Raw genomic sequence first — 14,812 nt, 5'->3', positions numbered from 1 at the left:
CTTTAACTCCCATTGCCCAGCTCTTCCGCCTTAGGACCAATACACAGTATTGATTGCAAGAGGGAAGGGAAGGTTTTTAAAAAGAGAGAGAAAAGAAAAGAAAAAAGAAAGTGTCCCTCAAAGCTCTATTCTGGGTCCTCTTCTCTTTATCCTGTATGCCAGTGATGGCAAACCTTTCACAGAGACAGAGTATCATGTCCTCCCCCACCCCTTACCCCACACAGGAGAGGGAAAAAGTGCTCCCACTGGGCTGCTGTTTGGAAGGATGGATGAAGTGAGGAATGCCCTCAGCGAGTGTAGAGAGAGAGAGGAAAGTGGCCTGAGCACTCCCCTCTCCTCCAGCTTAGCACCCCTATGTGCTCCCATTCGGCTGCTGGATGGGTGATGAGAGGCGAATATGGAGAGGGAGGGGAGCTTTGCTCCCTGGTTGCCACCCACCTTATCCCCTTTTGCACGCCTATTGGGCTGCTAGGCAGAGGGGCAGGGGATGTGAAAAAAATGTCTCAGGCACAATGGAGAGGGGGAGAGAAGCAGCTCCATCCCAGTCCCTCTGCCTTTCTAGTAACAAATGGGGGGAGAGGGGGAAAATGATGGAAAGTGAGTGCTCTGCATGCCATCTTTGTCATTCATGTCATAGGTTTGCCATCACAGTTCTATGCTATCTCACATGGATAGTTCAATTATCATCTCTATGTAAATGATTCCCAGATCTACATATCCCAGGCATAGCCTCTCACCTGAATTCCAGTTCTGTATCATCTATTGTCTTTCAAACATCTTGAACTGGCTACCCCTTGTAACATCTTAAGCTCAATATATCCAAAATGGAACTCATTATCTTTTCCCCCAAACTCACTCTTCTTAATTTCCTTATTATCATTGTGGATACTACCAACTATTCTAGTCACACCAGGTTGCCACTTTAATATAACACTTAACTCCTCACTTTCTTTCACTCCACATATCTAATCCACTGCCAAGTCTTGTCATTTCTATCTTCACAACATCCTTCATATAACCTGCCTTCTCTACACTCAACAAACTACACCCTGGTGTCTTATCTAAACTACTGCAATAGCCTTTGACTGGTTTACCTTCCTCAAGTATCTCCTCATTCCAATCTATTCACTCAATTGCCAAAGTGATTTTTCCAAGCCTCAGATCTGACTATCATACCCCCTATTCCAGGGGTGTCAAACAATAGCCCCCACACACTTAAGTATGACCTGAATCAGATTAAAATTTAATCGGGAAATATTTAACAAAATAAATAAAAATAAAACAGATAATACTAACATGAGGTTTTCTAAGTCAATATGTGGCCTACAGGAAGTCTTATAACAGGGTAGTGGCCCCAATTCCTATCTGAATTTGATACCACCCTACTCAGTAAACTCCAGCAGTTCCCTATTACTTCAAGGTCAAATATAAAGTCTTCTTGATTGGCATTTACAGTGAATTCCTTCCTACCTTTATAGTTTTCTTATACTTCTCACATTACACACTCTACAATCTAGATATAATTGTGTTAACTTTATGGTTGGACTGAATATATTTAATTGGTCGCCAGGGATTTAATTACTAAATCCCAAAAATGAATTATTAAAGTCAGTCTTTACACTCACCATGTGTCAGTTCAATTACCAGATTCTTTATCAGCCTCAACTCCAGTAGAACTGCTTCATACAGGAGGTTCCACTCCAAGTTTGTCTCTTCAGTTCAACTGTGTCTCTCTACTCCAAGCGTCTCTTCCCTCTAAGTGTCTCTTCACTCCAAATGTCTGTGTGTCTCTGTTTCCACTTTTAAAGACCTTTTTCTCTTGAGTCACTTCTAAATTTTTACATCTACCAATCACAGCCGACGCTCCAGTCCAGGACTGCCTATTCTTTCACAGGTGGGTCAAAGACCTCCCACTCAATGTATGAAATGGGTGTTCATACCTTTTTGTGGTTAAAATAAAAAAATGGGTAGATCTCCGTACTCAACTTTAAGTACTGTGCTTACATATTAAAATCTAAAAATAGATAGGGAATTACAATTTAATCTTCATAACCTTCATTGTTATAATCAGGGGAGAACCAAATCCAATCTTCACAATGCCTACTTGCTGTCACAGGTCCATGATACTTCTCTCAGCTTTGTCCCAACCAACACCTGGAATGCTCTTCCACCTCACCTCTACCTCTAAGTTTTCCTGGATTCCCCTCAAGTCCTGAGCTCAAAACCACATTTTCACTGAAAATCTTTTCCTGGTCTCCCTGTCTCATAAGGGAGAGGGGAAGCTTTCTAGTGCTCTATATATAGCTCTTATGTACCTAGTTAGTTACATGTTGTCTCTGACATTAGAATGTGAGTGCCTTAACTCTGGGTGTGGTTTTGTCCTTTTTTGTATCCCCAGCATGAAGTACAGTTCCTGGATCATGGTATGTGCTTAATTAACATTTACTGACTTGCTATACCTTGAAATAGATATAATTGAAATTACATTTTTCTTTCACAAGCTGCACAATTAGTATCATGGGAAACTGTCAGAGGATGTGACTGATAAAGAGGTCTACTCCAAAATAATCACTGTAGTTACAAGCTACCCAAGGTGGAGGGAAGGGAGTCAAAGGGGAAGAAGGTGAGGGGGGAGGATAAAATGGAGGGAAGAAAGAGAGATAGTGAGTTAGGATTTCTCACAGCAGTTATTTAATCAACTTGTGACACTATGCCTCCAACTGATTCATTTCCTACTTCAATTAACAGCAACTCCAATGACATATTAGGATCACAAGATCATAAGTTTAGACTTATTAGTAAACTTAACAATATCTATCCAAGTCCCCTTATTTTACAAATTAAGAAACTATGGCCTAGGAAAGTTAAATGACTTCCCCAAGGTCACTGAGTATAATGGCAGAGCTAGGATTTTAATCCAGGTCCTCTGATTTCAAATCCAGGGCTTTTCTCACTACACCATTCTCTTATGGATAATACAGCAATGTATAAGAGTGAGAAATAATGCAAACTATAAAATAGTAAAACCATTACAAACAACCATTATTGTCATTTATAAAATCATGGCATTGGTAGAGTGCCAAGCCTTGGACTATGATTCTTAATAAACTGTACCTCCTCATAACTAGGATTAAAACTTCAAAACTAGATAAGCTAATTAATAACTCTGCTTTCAATAGAGCAGGTTTTTAAATTTGTTTTGATTAGGATCTGTGATCATATCTGTGATGGGAGGGGGGGCTCCCTAGTATGTGAAAATTCCCTCCACAAATTCAGATTTCCTACATCTGTACTCATAAATAACTTACAGTCTTAGAAAGGTACTTGGGGCACAGTGGTAGCTTACTCATGGTCACACAATTAGTGGATGTCAAAGGCAAGAGTTATACCCAAATCTTTCAGTTCCAAAGCCTGGCCTCTTTAACCACGTGCCTCTTTTATGCCTCCCTTAGCATACCAAATAGCCATCGAAAATAAGGGAAAACAAAGAAAGGTACTATTTGTATTTTTATTTTATTTTTCCTCTTTTTTATTTTATTAATATAAGTGCTCAAGAATATCTATTTGCCTCTGAGGATTTTGTTAGTAGCAATCTATTCATTTTGCTATGTGCATTTGCTGTTTTCCTTATCTTTATTTTATTTATTTATTTAATTTAGGATATTTTTCTATGGTTACATGATTCATGGTCTTTCCCTTCCCCTCCTCCCACCCCTCTCCTGTAGCCAACAAGCAATTCAACTGGGTTTTACATGTATCATTGATCAAAATCTATTTCCATATTATTAATATTTGCAATAGAGTGATCATTTAGAGTCTACATCCCTGATCATATCTCCATTGAACTATGTGATCATGAAAATGTTTTTCTTGTGCTTCTATTCCCACAGTTCTTTCTCTGGATGTGACTATCCATATTTTTAAACATGAATTTAAAACCCTCAATTCTTTGTATTTTTAAAGCTTCAAAAACAATCTCCATTAACCAGGGGATAATAGTTAGTATGCAGCTATTTTTGACAATACAACCTTTTGAGGCACCTCTATTAGCATATGGTAAGAAATATTTTAAAAGTAAGGTCTTTCGGGGGCAGCTGGGTAGCTCAGTGGATTGAGAGCCAGGCCTAGAGATGGGAGATCCTAGGCTCAAATATGGCCTCAGACATGTCCCAGATGTGTGACCCTGAGCAAGTCACTTGACCCCCATTGCCTAGCCTTTACCACTCTTCTGCCTTGGAGCCAATGCACAGTATTGATTCCAAGAGGGAAGGTAAGGGTTTTAAAAATAATAATAATGATAATAAAAAGTAAGGTCTTTCAAATATCCAAACAAGATATAAGTCAAATTCATAGTCTTCAGGTTGGTCTGCTTTCTCCCACTCTCCTCAGCACTAGGCAAGCCTCTGCTGCTTGCCTGAACCTCATAAGTCACTTACCCAATCCCATAAACTCACTATGCTAGCCTAACTTCAGGTAACTCACTACCACATCAGAACACTGATACTGATTTCTTGAAGAAAGAAAATTATTTGATTTACATAAGCTAGGCAAGAGGCATACTGAACTAAAAAATTCTGGGACAAAGAAGAAATAAGTTTAATGGTTAAAGTAACGCCAAAAGCTTAATAACCTTTAGGTTTGGAAGGATTAACTTTACACAGTAAATACTGACATCTAGGAAAAACTGCAGCAAATAGCATTAGAAACAACAGGTATTATTACAATCTCTAACATTAATACTTCTTTGCATCAAAAAGAGTTAGTTAAAAACAAAAAGTTTCAAAAACTACAGAATGGTTTTAAGTGGAAACCAAGAATTCTGGAGAGGAAAAAAAGCTATTGCTTTCCACCAATAATTTTTTTTTAAAGGACTTGGTTCTAAGACTACCAGAAACAACTAACATCTCCAAAATACTTACAATAACTCAAACCTATAAAAATTAAAGTTAAAAAAATGAAAAAGAGCCTCAACATTGCTCTAAAAGCCTACTTTAGACTCCCAGCAATTCAAGTGCTATTTGTCTAGATGGGGACAGGTTTATTTAAATGGGGATGGGAGACACCACGGTCCACAATGGACTAGGACCCGAGTTTCTTCTAGGAGAGAAAACAGTGCTTTAAATTGGTGAGCAAACTAGATAAATTGCTCAGAAAATTCACAGGTTTATATGGTTACTAATCTACATGTTTTCTTTTGACCATCTATTGAAAGTAAAATGTATTCAAGTTCTTCCTTTTTAAAAAAGTCTCTTAAACTGAGTTTTATTTTAATACTTCATTCTATTAAAAAAATAACTTCAGGTTCTCCCCACTATGCCAGAAGGCTGCATACTGAAGAAAATTTTTTAAATAATTTTAAGTCAATTGAAGGACTAGCAAGGGTAAGCTCTGAGAAGCTCATCACCAGAAGTCTGGCCAGTAGTTTAATTTCTTTGGCATTAAAACTTATGAGAAACTATCTAATTAACATATGTAAGGATTGTCATTTTATGATGGAAGAAAAATTTGGAGTACTGAATCAGGGTTCTTTTAAAGCACTGAAAAACTTATTCAATAACTGGCATTTGCTAACATGTTTTCTAAGTCATAATCTTCATCTCCTCTCAGTTATAAAAATGAATTCTCAGAGCTGTCGTAAACTAAAATGATAAAAAAATCAAATGTGGTTTTTAATGAAAATTGATCATAACTGCTCTCAAGGACATCTACACAAAGCAAACATACTTCATTTTTCAAATACAGTATAACCCTGTGATAACATAATTTAGTATACAGTTTCAGATGGACTGAGATTAAATCATTTCCCCTGATAGCAATAGGGACAAAAGTCTTTTAAATGGGATTAGTCTAAGGCAATCATGTGTTCCATTCCCTATCATCATACTATATCTTGAAATAAGCACTTGAAGTTTAAAATCATAATCAGAACTGATAATTCTTCCCACAATCCATAAATTATAACACTACTATATAATAAGTTTTTTGTTTTTTTTTTAAACCCTTACCTTCTCTCTTGGAATCAATACTGTGTATTGGCTCCAAGGCAGAAGAGTGCTATGGGGGTCAAGTGACTTGCCCAGGGTCACACATCTGGGAAGTGTCTGAGGCCATATTTGAACCTAGGAACTCCTGTCTCTAGGCCTGGCTCTCAATCCACTGAGCCACCCAGCTGCCCCTATAATAAGTATTTCAATGATAAAATAATTAACAGGGTAAGATGTCACTTGCAGATCACCTAAATTGACAGAGGCTGTTCATAGCAAAATAGGTTCTCTGATCTCAAGATCAGAAACTAAACTAGACATAAGACTAAACCAGAAAATTATCATCATAGACATAGGTATCAGCATTTCAAGATATTAGTGATATCAGCATTTCCAAATATTTGGATGGCTTTCCCAAGTTCAACTAATTTTATTATTAATCATACTTCTTGTGCCTCATTAGTACAAAAAGTCAATTGTTCACAAAAATCTTATTTTATCTTTACAAAGACCTAAAAAGTAGGTTCAACAGGTATAATTACCACCATTTTGCACATGAAGAAGAGAAGCTAAAAAGTGCCTTGGCTAGAGTCACAGAAAATAGTATTATTTTATATATTTCATATATTTCAAATCCAGATCTTGCTGATTCCACAATACAGAAAGAACCTTCTCCATGAAGCCTTTCCTAACCTACCAAGCTGCTATGGCTTCCCAATCCTTTGTAACAACAAAAATTACCTAGTATTTGTTTTGAACATGTTTCATATAAGTATACATATGTATATTTTTGTTTTCCCTAACAAAATGAAAATGACTTGAGGATAGGGACTGTTTAATTTTTGTCTTTGTATACAGTCTGGACATAGGTGCTTAATAAACATTTATTGACTGACTATGTAATAGCTCTATTAATGCATGTTAATTTTATAATATTCCATTAATATCATGCAGCAGGTTCATACATAAGTGCTTAATACACAAGCCTGTTGACTGACTAGATGAAGAGTACACCTTGCAACCAGGACGACCTGGATTTAGGTCCTACCTCTGAGACATTCTGGCTATGTGATCTAGGACATGTACTTTAACCTCTCAATGCCCCCAAAGAATTCTCTAAAACTCTTAAAGTTGAGGAGAAAGGGCCCATTTGTATTGAGAGAAGCCATTTTTCACTAAAGAAGTCACAGGTCCAATTTTTTGAAAAATAACATTATTTGTAAAAACATTCAATGTAAAAATTAAGTGAACTTGATCGTGCCTCTTCTCTGTCATCTTCCTGATTCTAGAATTGATAATTCAAATTCGTTTTCACATTCATATTTTAGAGAAACAAGGTATTTCTGTGGAACATTCTATTTTTAGGATCTCCTTCATAAGATAATCTCTGCTTGTTAATTTTTAGTGTAATATCTAAATTCTACCTTTTAAAACCAACTTATCTATATGGAAAAGTAGTTTATAATATAATATGTACAATTACAATGACATACTTTATTTAAAATAGATTAATGTAGTATTTGGAGATATGATAGTGTACTATCCCTCCTAAGAGAAAGACAAACTATCTGAGTAGTCAACATTTTCCTTTCAATTTAAAACCTGATATTAATAAGAAAAATTATATGCATATAAGAAATTTTAAGGAATGTTACATTTGTTTTAAATGTCATCTTAAAAAAAAGTGAGTTCCATAACTTGCAATCATTTCAATATCAAAACTAAGAAATGTCTAGGTAAAAGAATTTTACACTATTGTTTCAAGTTTTTTATGACAGCTTTCACAGATATTAACAATCTTATAATGGATCATAAGTTTATAAATATACAATATTCAAAACTTGTTTTTGTGAGCAAAAAAGACAGCACTAGTGAAAAAATAAACTGAGTTCACATCATAGAATTTGTCAAGTATCAAAATTTACCACTATTTGTCATTTAAAGTTCTTATTCTAAGTTTTCCATAAGCTATCATAGTAACTGAAAACCATTATTTGTGTTTGCTTCAACACATTTAATAAATTGTCTATTACCAACATTTCTCAAAAGTTTAATGCAAATGCTTGTTTCAAAATTCTTTCTCTCAGACCATGGGATTCCCAAGTGGCCCAACAAAATATTTGGAACCACTCAGCAAAAGATGATACTATTTAGGATCTAGAACTATCCAACTTCAAATGTCCTGCATGCTATAACTAATAGTGGGAGGGAAAAATGTGTAAAGACTCTAGTCTCTGTTTGAATAATTATGCAGTTACTGAGGTCCCATCCACAAACAAAGAACAGAAGTGGGAGATTATCATCATAATAATAACTGACATTAATGATGCTTTACTGTTTGCAAATTGCCTTAACTAAGTTAGGCTTTTCTACCCTTAGAATAATCCTTCTAGTTAGTTGTTATCTATCTCTACTTTATAAATGAGAAAATTTTAAGCATAAAACAAATGACTTCCTAACATTACCCAAAGAAGCAGGATTCAAATAAGGTTTTCTAAAGTCTGGATCTAATACTTTCTACTACATCATAATTGCTTCATTTAAAAATTTTTAGCATCTTTCAGTCAAATCAGGTAAAAACCTTCAGAGTCTTCAAGATTACAGTCTGAATGCAAAAATGCACTTTTTAATTCTGGATAACACATTTCTACTACAGGACACAGCAAAGAGTTAGCAATTCAAAGACATCTAATACAAAACATACTTGCTCTATTTTCGATCCAATTTCTATATGGAAATAGCTACGTATTTTATACAGGAGTTAATAATATTCAGATAGTGAATTACACTTGACTTCCTGTTTGATTTTATCCCTCCCTTTCATCTGAATTGCAATTTATTTGTACCTCTTACCAGGTTATAGGAGAAAAAGGGAGGAACATTAAGCAAATTCTTTCTAATATAAATTATACTAAGTGACTAGTAAAGAAAACTTCAAAAAATATTGTTATGGACTAATGTGTAGATTTTAATCATCTACAATTTTCCTAGTCTTAAAAATTCAGGCAGTTAAAAAAAAACAAGGAAATAAGAAAAATATAAATTCAATTTATAATATCATTCATGCCATCTATTAAACCACAAATTGCTTTTGTGTTACAGGTATCTGATCTCATTTCCCATAATCATAGTTCATAACATCACAAGATGGAGTATTTTAGAGGATAAAGAGACTTCATTTGTTTAAGAAATACCTTACAGTTAATACAATGGGAAAATTTTGCTACAAGTCAAATAGGCTTATATGGTTTTATTTCAATTTTCTAGTGTTCCCAAACAAAAAAAAATGTATTATATGTTGACAAGTGCTGTCTACAAATATGTGGTTCAGCAATTACATTTTTTGCTTTACCTTATTATGGAAAATACCAACTCAGATAGTGAGAGTTAAAAAACGGCAAATTTATTGATTACTAATGGCTCAAAGGCTACTCAATCATCATAGAAATAAGTCACAGGAAAAAAAATTATATTTCAATTCTGAAACTGGCTTAAATCACACAAAAATAAAATATCTGGAGAACTTTAACTCTTTCTGCATAAAAATTAGGTTGTACACAAAAAGCTAAGTTTTATATTTGAAAAAGGTACAATATAATTGATCCTGTCCTTCATAAACAAAGGGCTATTTTATGATGCTAGGAATAGCAACAAAAGTAAAAATAGTTCATTTTAAAGTATTAAGCATTTTAACACTGGTACCATTTAAATAAAAACTAAAAACAATTTAAAATTCAATTATAAATATCCAAATGTATTTTTATTTTGTTCTGGCACTTATCATGGAATTGTTTAAACTAGCTTTATTTTTTTAAAGAATTAGTTAAGCAGGAAATCTTAAAGTTATGATTGTCAGCAACATTTCATAATTTTCAGTTAAATGTTGCCCCATTTTTAAACTTAATGTATTTTTTCAGAACAACATTTTCCCAAGAAATCTATGACCACTGTGGAAGAAATGTGGTTTTCTTAATGAATTCACTTCTCTTAGTTTCACACAAACACTCCCCACAGTGTAGTTATTATAACCAAGCACTTTTTCTTGTACATTTTCAGTTATCACAGATACACTTACATACTTTTTAAATGAATTAATATATAGGAAATAAGAGAAAGAAGGAAAACCTTTTCACACAAAGTACAGAACACAAAACCAAGAAACTAGGAAAAAACTGGGTAGGCTACACAGAACTCAGAATTTTAAGAGATTTTACTTCCTTCCATAAACTTACACAATACAAGCCTTATTTCTGATACAATATTTTTTAAACTGCCTTGATTTTAAACAGAGCCAAAATATATAAACTTTTGAAATGAACTACCTAAAGCTTCTAGCATTTAAATTTTAACCTACTACAATTTGTAGCATTATTACTATAACCAATTATGAACACACCCATCCTTTTCAAGCATAGCTGAATTTTTGCAGAAAAGAAAAAGATGTCTGCTAGGCTTGGTACCACCAGTTGAATCTAAACGATTCAACATTCTAATTCTCTTTTTCTTCTAGTTCACATTAAGTGCATAAGCTAAAATTCAGTATATATCTGTTAAGCTGAAAAGGTAAAGAAAGTAACAGATGCATTTAAGGGTATCATGTCTTCAAATATCTTCAACCAAATAAACCCAAAAGGTTAAAAAAATCCTACATTTTATGCACTGTCTTTTTATTCATTATTTCTCTATCCTTACCATTTGGAAAATAGATTATCAGATATCTAAAAAGCTTGCAAAACAGGTTTTTGTCTTGAGTATAAAGAAGTCACCCTAAAAACATGCAATAGAACATCAACTGAAAATGTTTAAATCAAAAGGGATCAGTGCAGAGGAATGGAACACCATATACAAAGCACCGTGTGCCTGGAAATAGATACAAGTCACAAGGCAGTCTTCAAACCAGAATTCTCACTTCATATAGTTCAAGAATAGTTGTTATGTGGGGTAAAAATGATGTTTAAAAACCCACACATTAAATAAAATTTTGTTTTATCTCTATTGACTGATCCAACGATAACAATGTTTAGTTTCTAAGTGAGGTAGCATTTCTTGATGTGCTTTCATACTTCTAAAGTATTTTCTTTAAATGCCAAAAAGGTAAGCACAGAATGGTTCTTATTTATTTCACTGGGAAGAAATGCTCCAAAAAAAAAAAAGGTGGTTTGTTCTACCACAAGTGAGATTCCGCTATCTATTCCCCTCAAATAACAGACTTCAACTCAACTCCCCCCAGGCCCAGCATCCTACACCCACCGGTAAGTACAATGCACCAGCTCTGACCCCCATCCCCTTCCCTGGCTCTAGAGGACTCGGGCACCAAGCCCACGAGCACACACCTCTTTGCGCACCCCGAAAGCTCACTGCGACGACCCCCTCAACACCCCCATTCGTCCGGCTCACCCGTCACCCCACCCCACCCCCAACACGGAGGTTTCCCTAATAAAATCTTTTTTTTTACCTTCATGGTGGTGATTCGGCAGCCGCGATCCTCTCGCAGAAAGAGAATTCACCTGCACCTGAGGTGGAAACAAAAGACACCGAATCACCACCCCGGGAACCCCTTCTCCGCGGGGGGGGGGGGGTTAGGGGGGGCGAGGAAATGGCTTCAAACCTCCCCTAGTCTTTCTCGCTCCACCACCCCCTGGAAGGGAAGGTCCCTCCTAGCTGTAGCACTCGCCGTTTCCCAGGCCGGCTCTCTCATCCCCCAGCCGCCCCCCGGGCCCGGCCGCTTCCCCATTGTCGGACCCGGCGGAGTTTCCCAGTCTCCGACAATGACGCCATTTCTGTCAGAGGAAAAAGTCACAACAAACCCGGAGTCCGGCCCCAGATCCTTCCCCGCCCCGAGCTCGGGCTCGCTGGCTCTCCTCCTTCTCCCGGCCGGCCGGCCTGCACTGGTGGGACCGTCAGGCCGGCGCCCCCACAGCTGGCTGTCCAGCCCGGGACGCCACGGGGGCTGGCAGCACGGGCGCCCACTGCGGGGTCCCTGCCTGGGGGCGCTCCGGGGCCCATCGCCCCTTCCTTCTCTCTACTCTCGCCGAGACGTAAGGAACCTCGGAGTCCGCGGCAACGAGGGCCAGGCGGGCGGGCAGGCAGGCAGGGCCCAGAGCTCGGGCGCTCACCGCGGGGGTGGCGATCACTCTACTCCGGGATGGGAAGGGAGGGCGGGAGACCGGGGGGGGGGGGAGATACGGGGACACACGACCGCCCCGGAACCGTGTCCCCACTGGCCGCCGCATTCCCCCGCCAGGAAAATGCCCCTACCTGGCTGGGTCCTGAGACTGAAGCCCGTCACGTCCCGAGCCCCCTTCCCCTGCTCCACCCCGAAGCCGGCGACCTGAAGCTGGCCTGGGGGGCGAGATGGGGGAAGGGGAGGCCACGGGTCCGGCGGCGGCCGCGGCTCCTCCTCCTCCTCCCGCGGCGGCGGCTGGTACCTTTGTTTGGCGGCCGCTCTGGCTCCCTCGCTGGGGGGGAGGGAGCAAAGAACGAAGAAAAATCTCTCCCGGACTCTGGGTCCGGGCCCCAAATCGGGCCCCCCTCCAGAGAAAGGCTGAGATGGACCCTCTGCGTCTCCTTCCAGGCACTAGTCCAGACAGTGGCCGTGACGGCGGCAGCGGCTTAGGGGTTCACTCCGATCCGGTGTCTGAGCAGCTCACTCCGGACTCGACTGACGGGCAAACATCACTCCCCCTCCCTCCCCCGATCCCCCTTTCCCTCCCCTTGTTCCCTCCCCTCGTTTTCCCTCCCGCCCCTATCTACCCTCCTTCCTTAGACTACTGTTAGGAGGCATAGGATTGGCCGGTGGTCTTTAGAACCCGCCTCCACCCTTTCGTTATTGGTCCCCGGGATACAAACACCGACGCCATTTTCCCTCAGTTCTATGGAAACAGAAAGTTAGGCCGCAAAGCTTGCTGGGAATTGTAGTCTATTTACCGAAACCAAGGCGCCAGTCTCTTACCCATAAAGACTACAAATCCCCTAATTCTCCGCATCGGCGTGCGGGGAATAGGAGTGGAGAGGAGGGCGGAGGAGGCCCAGAGCTAGTTATCGCTAGGGAGGAGGCAGCGACGCCTGCGCAGTGCGACGGGGATGGCGCATTTTCTCGCACCGAGTAATGCGGCGTCGCTGGCGGCTGAAAAGGGCGGAGAGTGCCGAGGTGAAGCAGTGGGAGGGATTCGTGTTGGCTGCGGGAGGAGCCTCAAAGTGAACTATAAAGGAGGAAGTTGAGGCACGATAGTACAGCTACGGGACCTGCGGTGTGAAGTCTTGCTATCGCCGTTCTACCGGGAGCTGAGGTGGAGGCAACGGGGGAACCCGAATGGTGAGAAAGTAGAGGGGGCGGGGAGAGGAAAGAAAGAAGGACAAGGACCCGGATGCTGAAGCGGGTTGATCGGTTTTTGGTTTTTTGTTTGTTTTTTTTTTCCTTCTCCTCTCTTTGAGGGCTGGGGGAGAGGGAGGGAGGACGGATGGATGGAGGCCGGAGAGAGAGCCCCGTATGAAGAGGGAGCCCAACCTGGTGATTTCCGCGATGGGAGGGACTGACTTTGAAATAATAGTCCTTCAGTTTTGGCTAAAAAATCCGGTCAAGCCTCGCTGGGAGTGACTGCGTGAGGCTTCTGTCAGTTTCTTAAAGACATCCTGCTGTTTTGTTTTTTTAAAGAGCTGGATTTAGAGCCAGAGGATTCAGGTTTGGATTCAGAAATTCTGATATTTAGTACAAATGTGGCCCTCCTCTCTGCACCCTTAATTTCATCTTTTAAGATGAGGCCTTGGACTAGGTCAAGGGTTCTTTCTAATTTCTGCCCTGGATCCTTTTGGCATTGTGGCAAAACCTGTGGACCTTTTCTCATAATAAAAATTTAGTACATAAAAAACGTAGAATTATTGAAATACACGTATTAAAGTATATGCATATAATATATCATGTTCACAGATTTCCTCACCCGTCCCCAATCCCATTTAAGAATTTACCCTTAGTCTAGGTGATCTCTGAAGTTCCTTCCTGCTCTAAATCTAGTATTTCCTCAGAGCCATAATCACAAGGTTTTTGGTGTTGAATTCTAGTTGTTCGGAATCCAGAGAAATCGCCCCGCCTCACCAATACATCATAGCAAACTTCAATCTCTTGGTAAAAATATTTCTTTTAACCTTTTCTATTTTTTGAAAAAAAAAATCATGCCTAAATTACAATTTGATACCATAAGTGCTTGAAGGATCATTTGCATTGATCCACTTTATTGTCTTTTTTGAAGGCAATTTTACAGTTTTCCCACCTGGAAGAATGAGGAATGAAGTAGTTTTGCATTTTCCAGGGAGACATTTGTAGTTTAACTTTCACCTATAACATTGAATGTAGAATGTGAACCCATTTGAACTAACATACTTGATATCTAAATATAAAAGATTGAGGATGATTGACCATATCCACTGTGATAAAATTAAGATTTTGTAAATGAATCAGGTTAGGACATAAAAATTATAGATAATTTCCTGTCTTCTGAAGCAAAAGATAAACAATTTAATAGATCGATGAACTTGGAGTCTTGGAAGGACCCCCCAATACTTATTAATTGTCTGCCCATGGGCAAATCACTAAACCACTCCAAACCAGTTTCTGAAGAGATTTCTCTTTGAGTCCAACCCCAGTCTTCCCACTCACACACCTCCAGGTAAAGTTATTCTTGAGTAGACCTAAATAAGCTTCTTAGATGGTAACTGGTTTGGCATCCTTTTGTTTTTGCTTTTTCCTCTTGGCACTGGTCTTTATGTTTGGATGGTACCCTCTCTTATCTGTAACTTGCATTCAGTGGTGCAAACTTAATAAAATTTGTCTC

General features: G+C 39.0%; 2 protein-coding genes across 17 annotated transcripts in view; one reads left to right on the top strand and one right to left on the bottom strand.

The window, feature by feature from the left end:
- ARID4B (AT-rich interaction domain 4B) overlaps window positions 1–13,211 on the bottom strand; it is a 202,557-nt gene extending 189,346 nt beyond the window's left edge. For 14 of the 16 annotated variants that reach the window (XR_008916249.1, XR_008916245.1, XR_008916250.1 and 11 more), the window contains exons 1-2: window positions 12,243–12,713; window positions 11,440–11,497 (exon numbers count right to left, since the gene is read on the bottom strand). Coding sequence is in view for 10 of the 16 variants with exons in the window: in XM_056816101.1 (XP_056672079.1) it covers window positions 11,440–11,445 (6 nt within the window). In the remaining 6 variants the exon portion in view is untranslated. Of the gene's footprint in view, window positions 1–11,439; window positions 11,498–12,242; window positions 12,714–13,086 lie in introns of those variants that run through there. The other 2 variants (XM_056816103.1, XM_056816102.1) reach the window with 2 other exon arrangements.
- The window catches only part of GGPS1 (geranylgeranyl diphosphate synthase 1), a 32,991-nt gene continuing 31,344 nt past the window's right edge, over window positions 13,166–14,812 (top strand). The window contains exon 1 of the mRNA XM_001368851.5: window positions 13,166–13,299. The gene's annotated coding sequence lies outside the window, so the exon portion shown is untranslated. The remainder of the gene's footprint in view (window positions 13,300–14,812) is intronic.

The sequence above is a fragment of the Monodelphis domestica genome, chromosome 2 (genome assembly GCF_027887165.1).
Source record: "Monodelphis domestica isolate mMonDom1 chromosome 2, mMonDom1.pri, whole genome shotgun sequence".
Lineage (NCBI taxonomy): Eukaryota > Metazoa > Chordata > Mammalia > Didelphimorphia > Didelphidae > Monodelphis > Monodelphis domestica.
The sequence above is the reverse complement of the archived record's forward strand: the minus strand, read 5'-3'. Positions and strand labels throughout refer to the sequence as shown.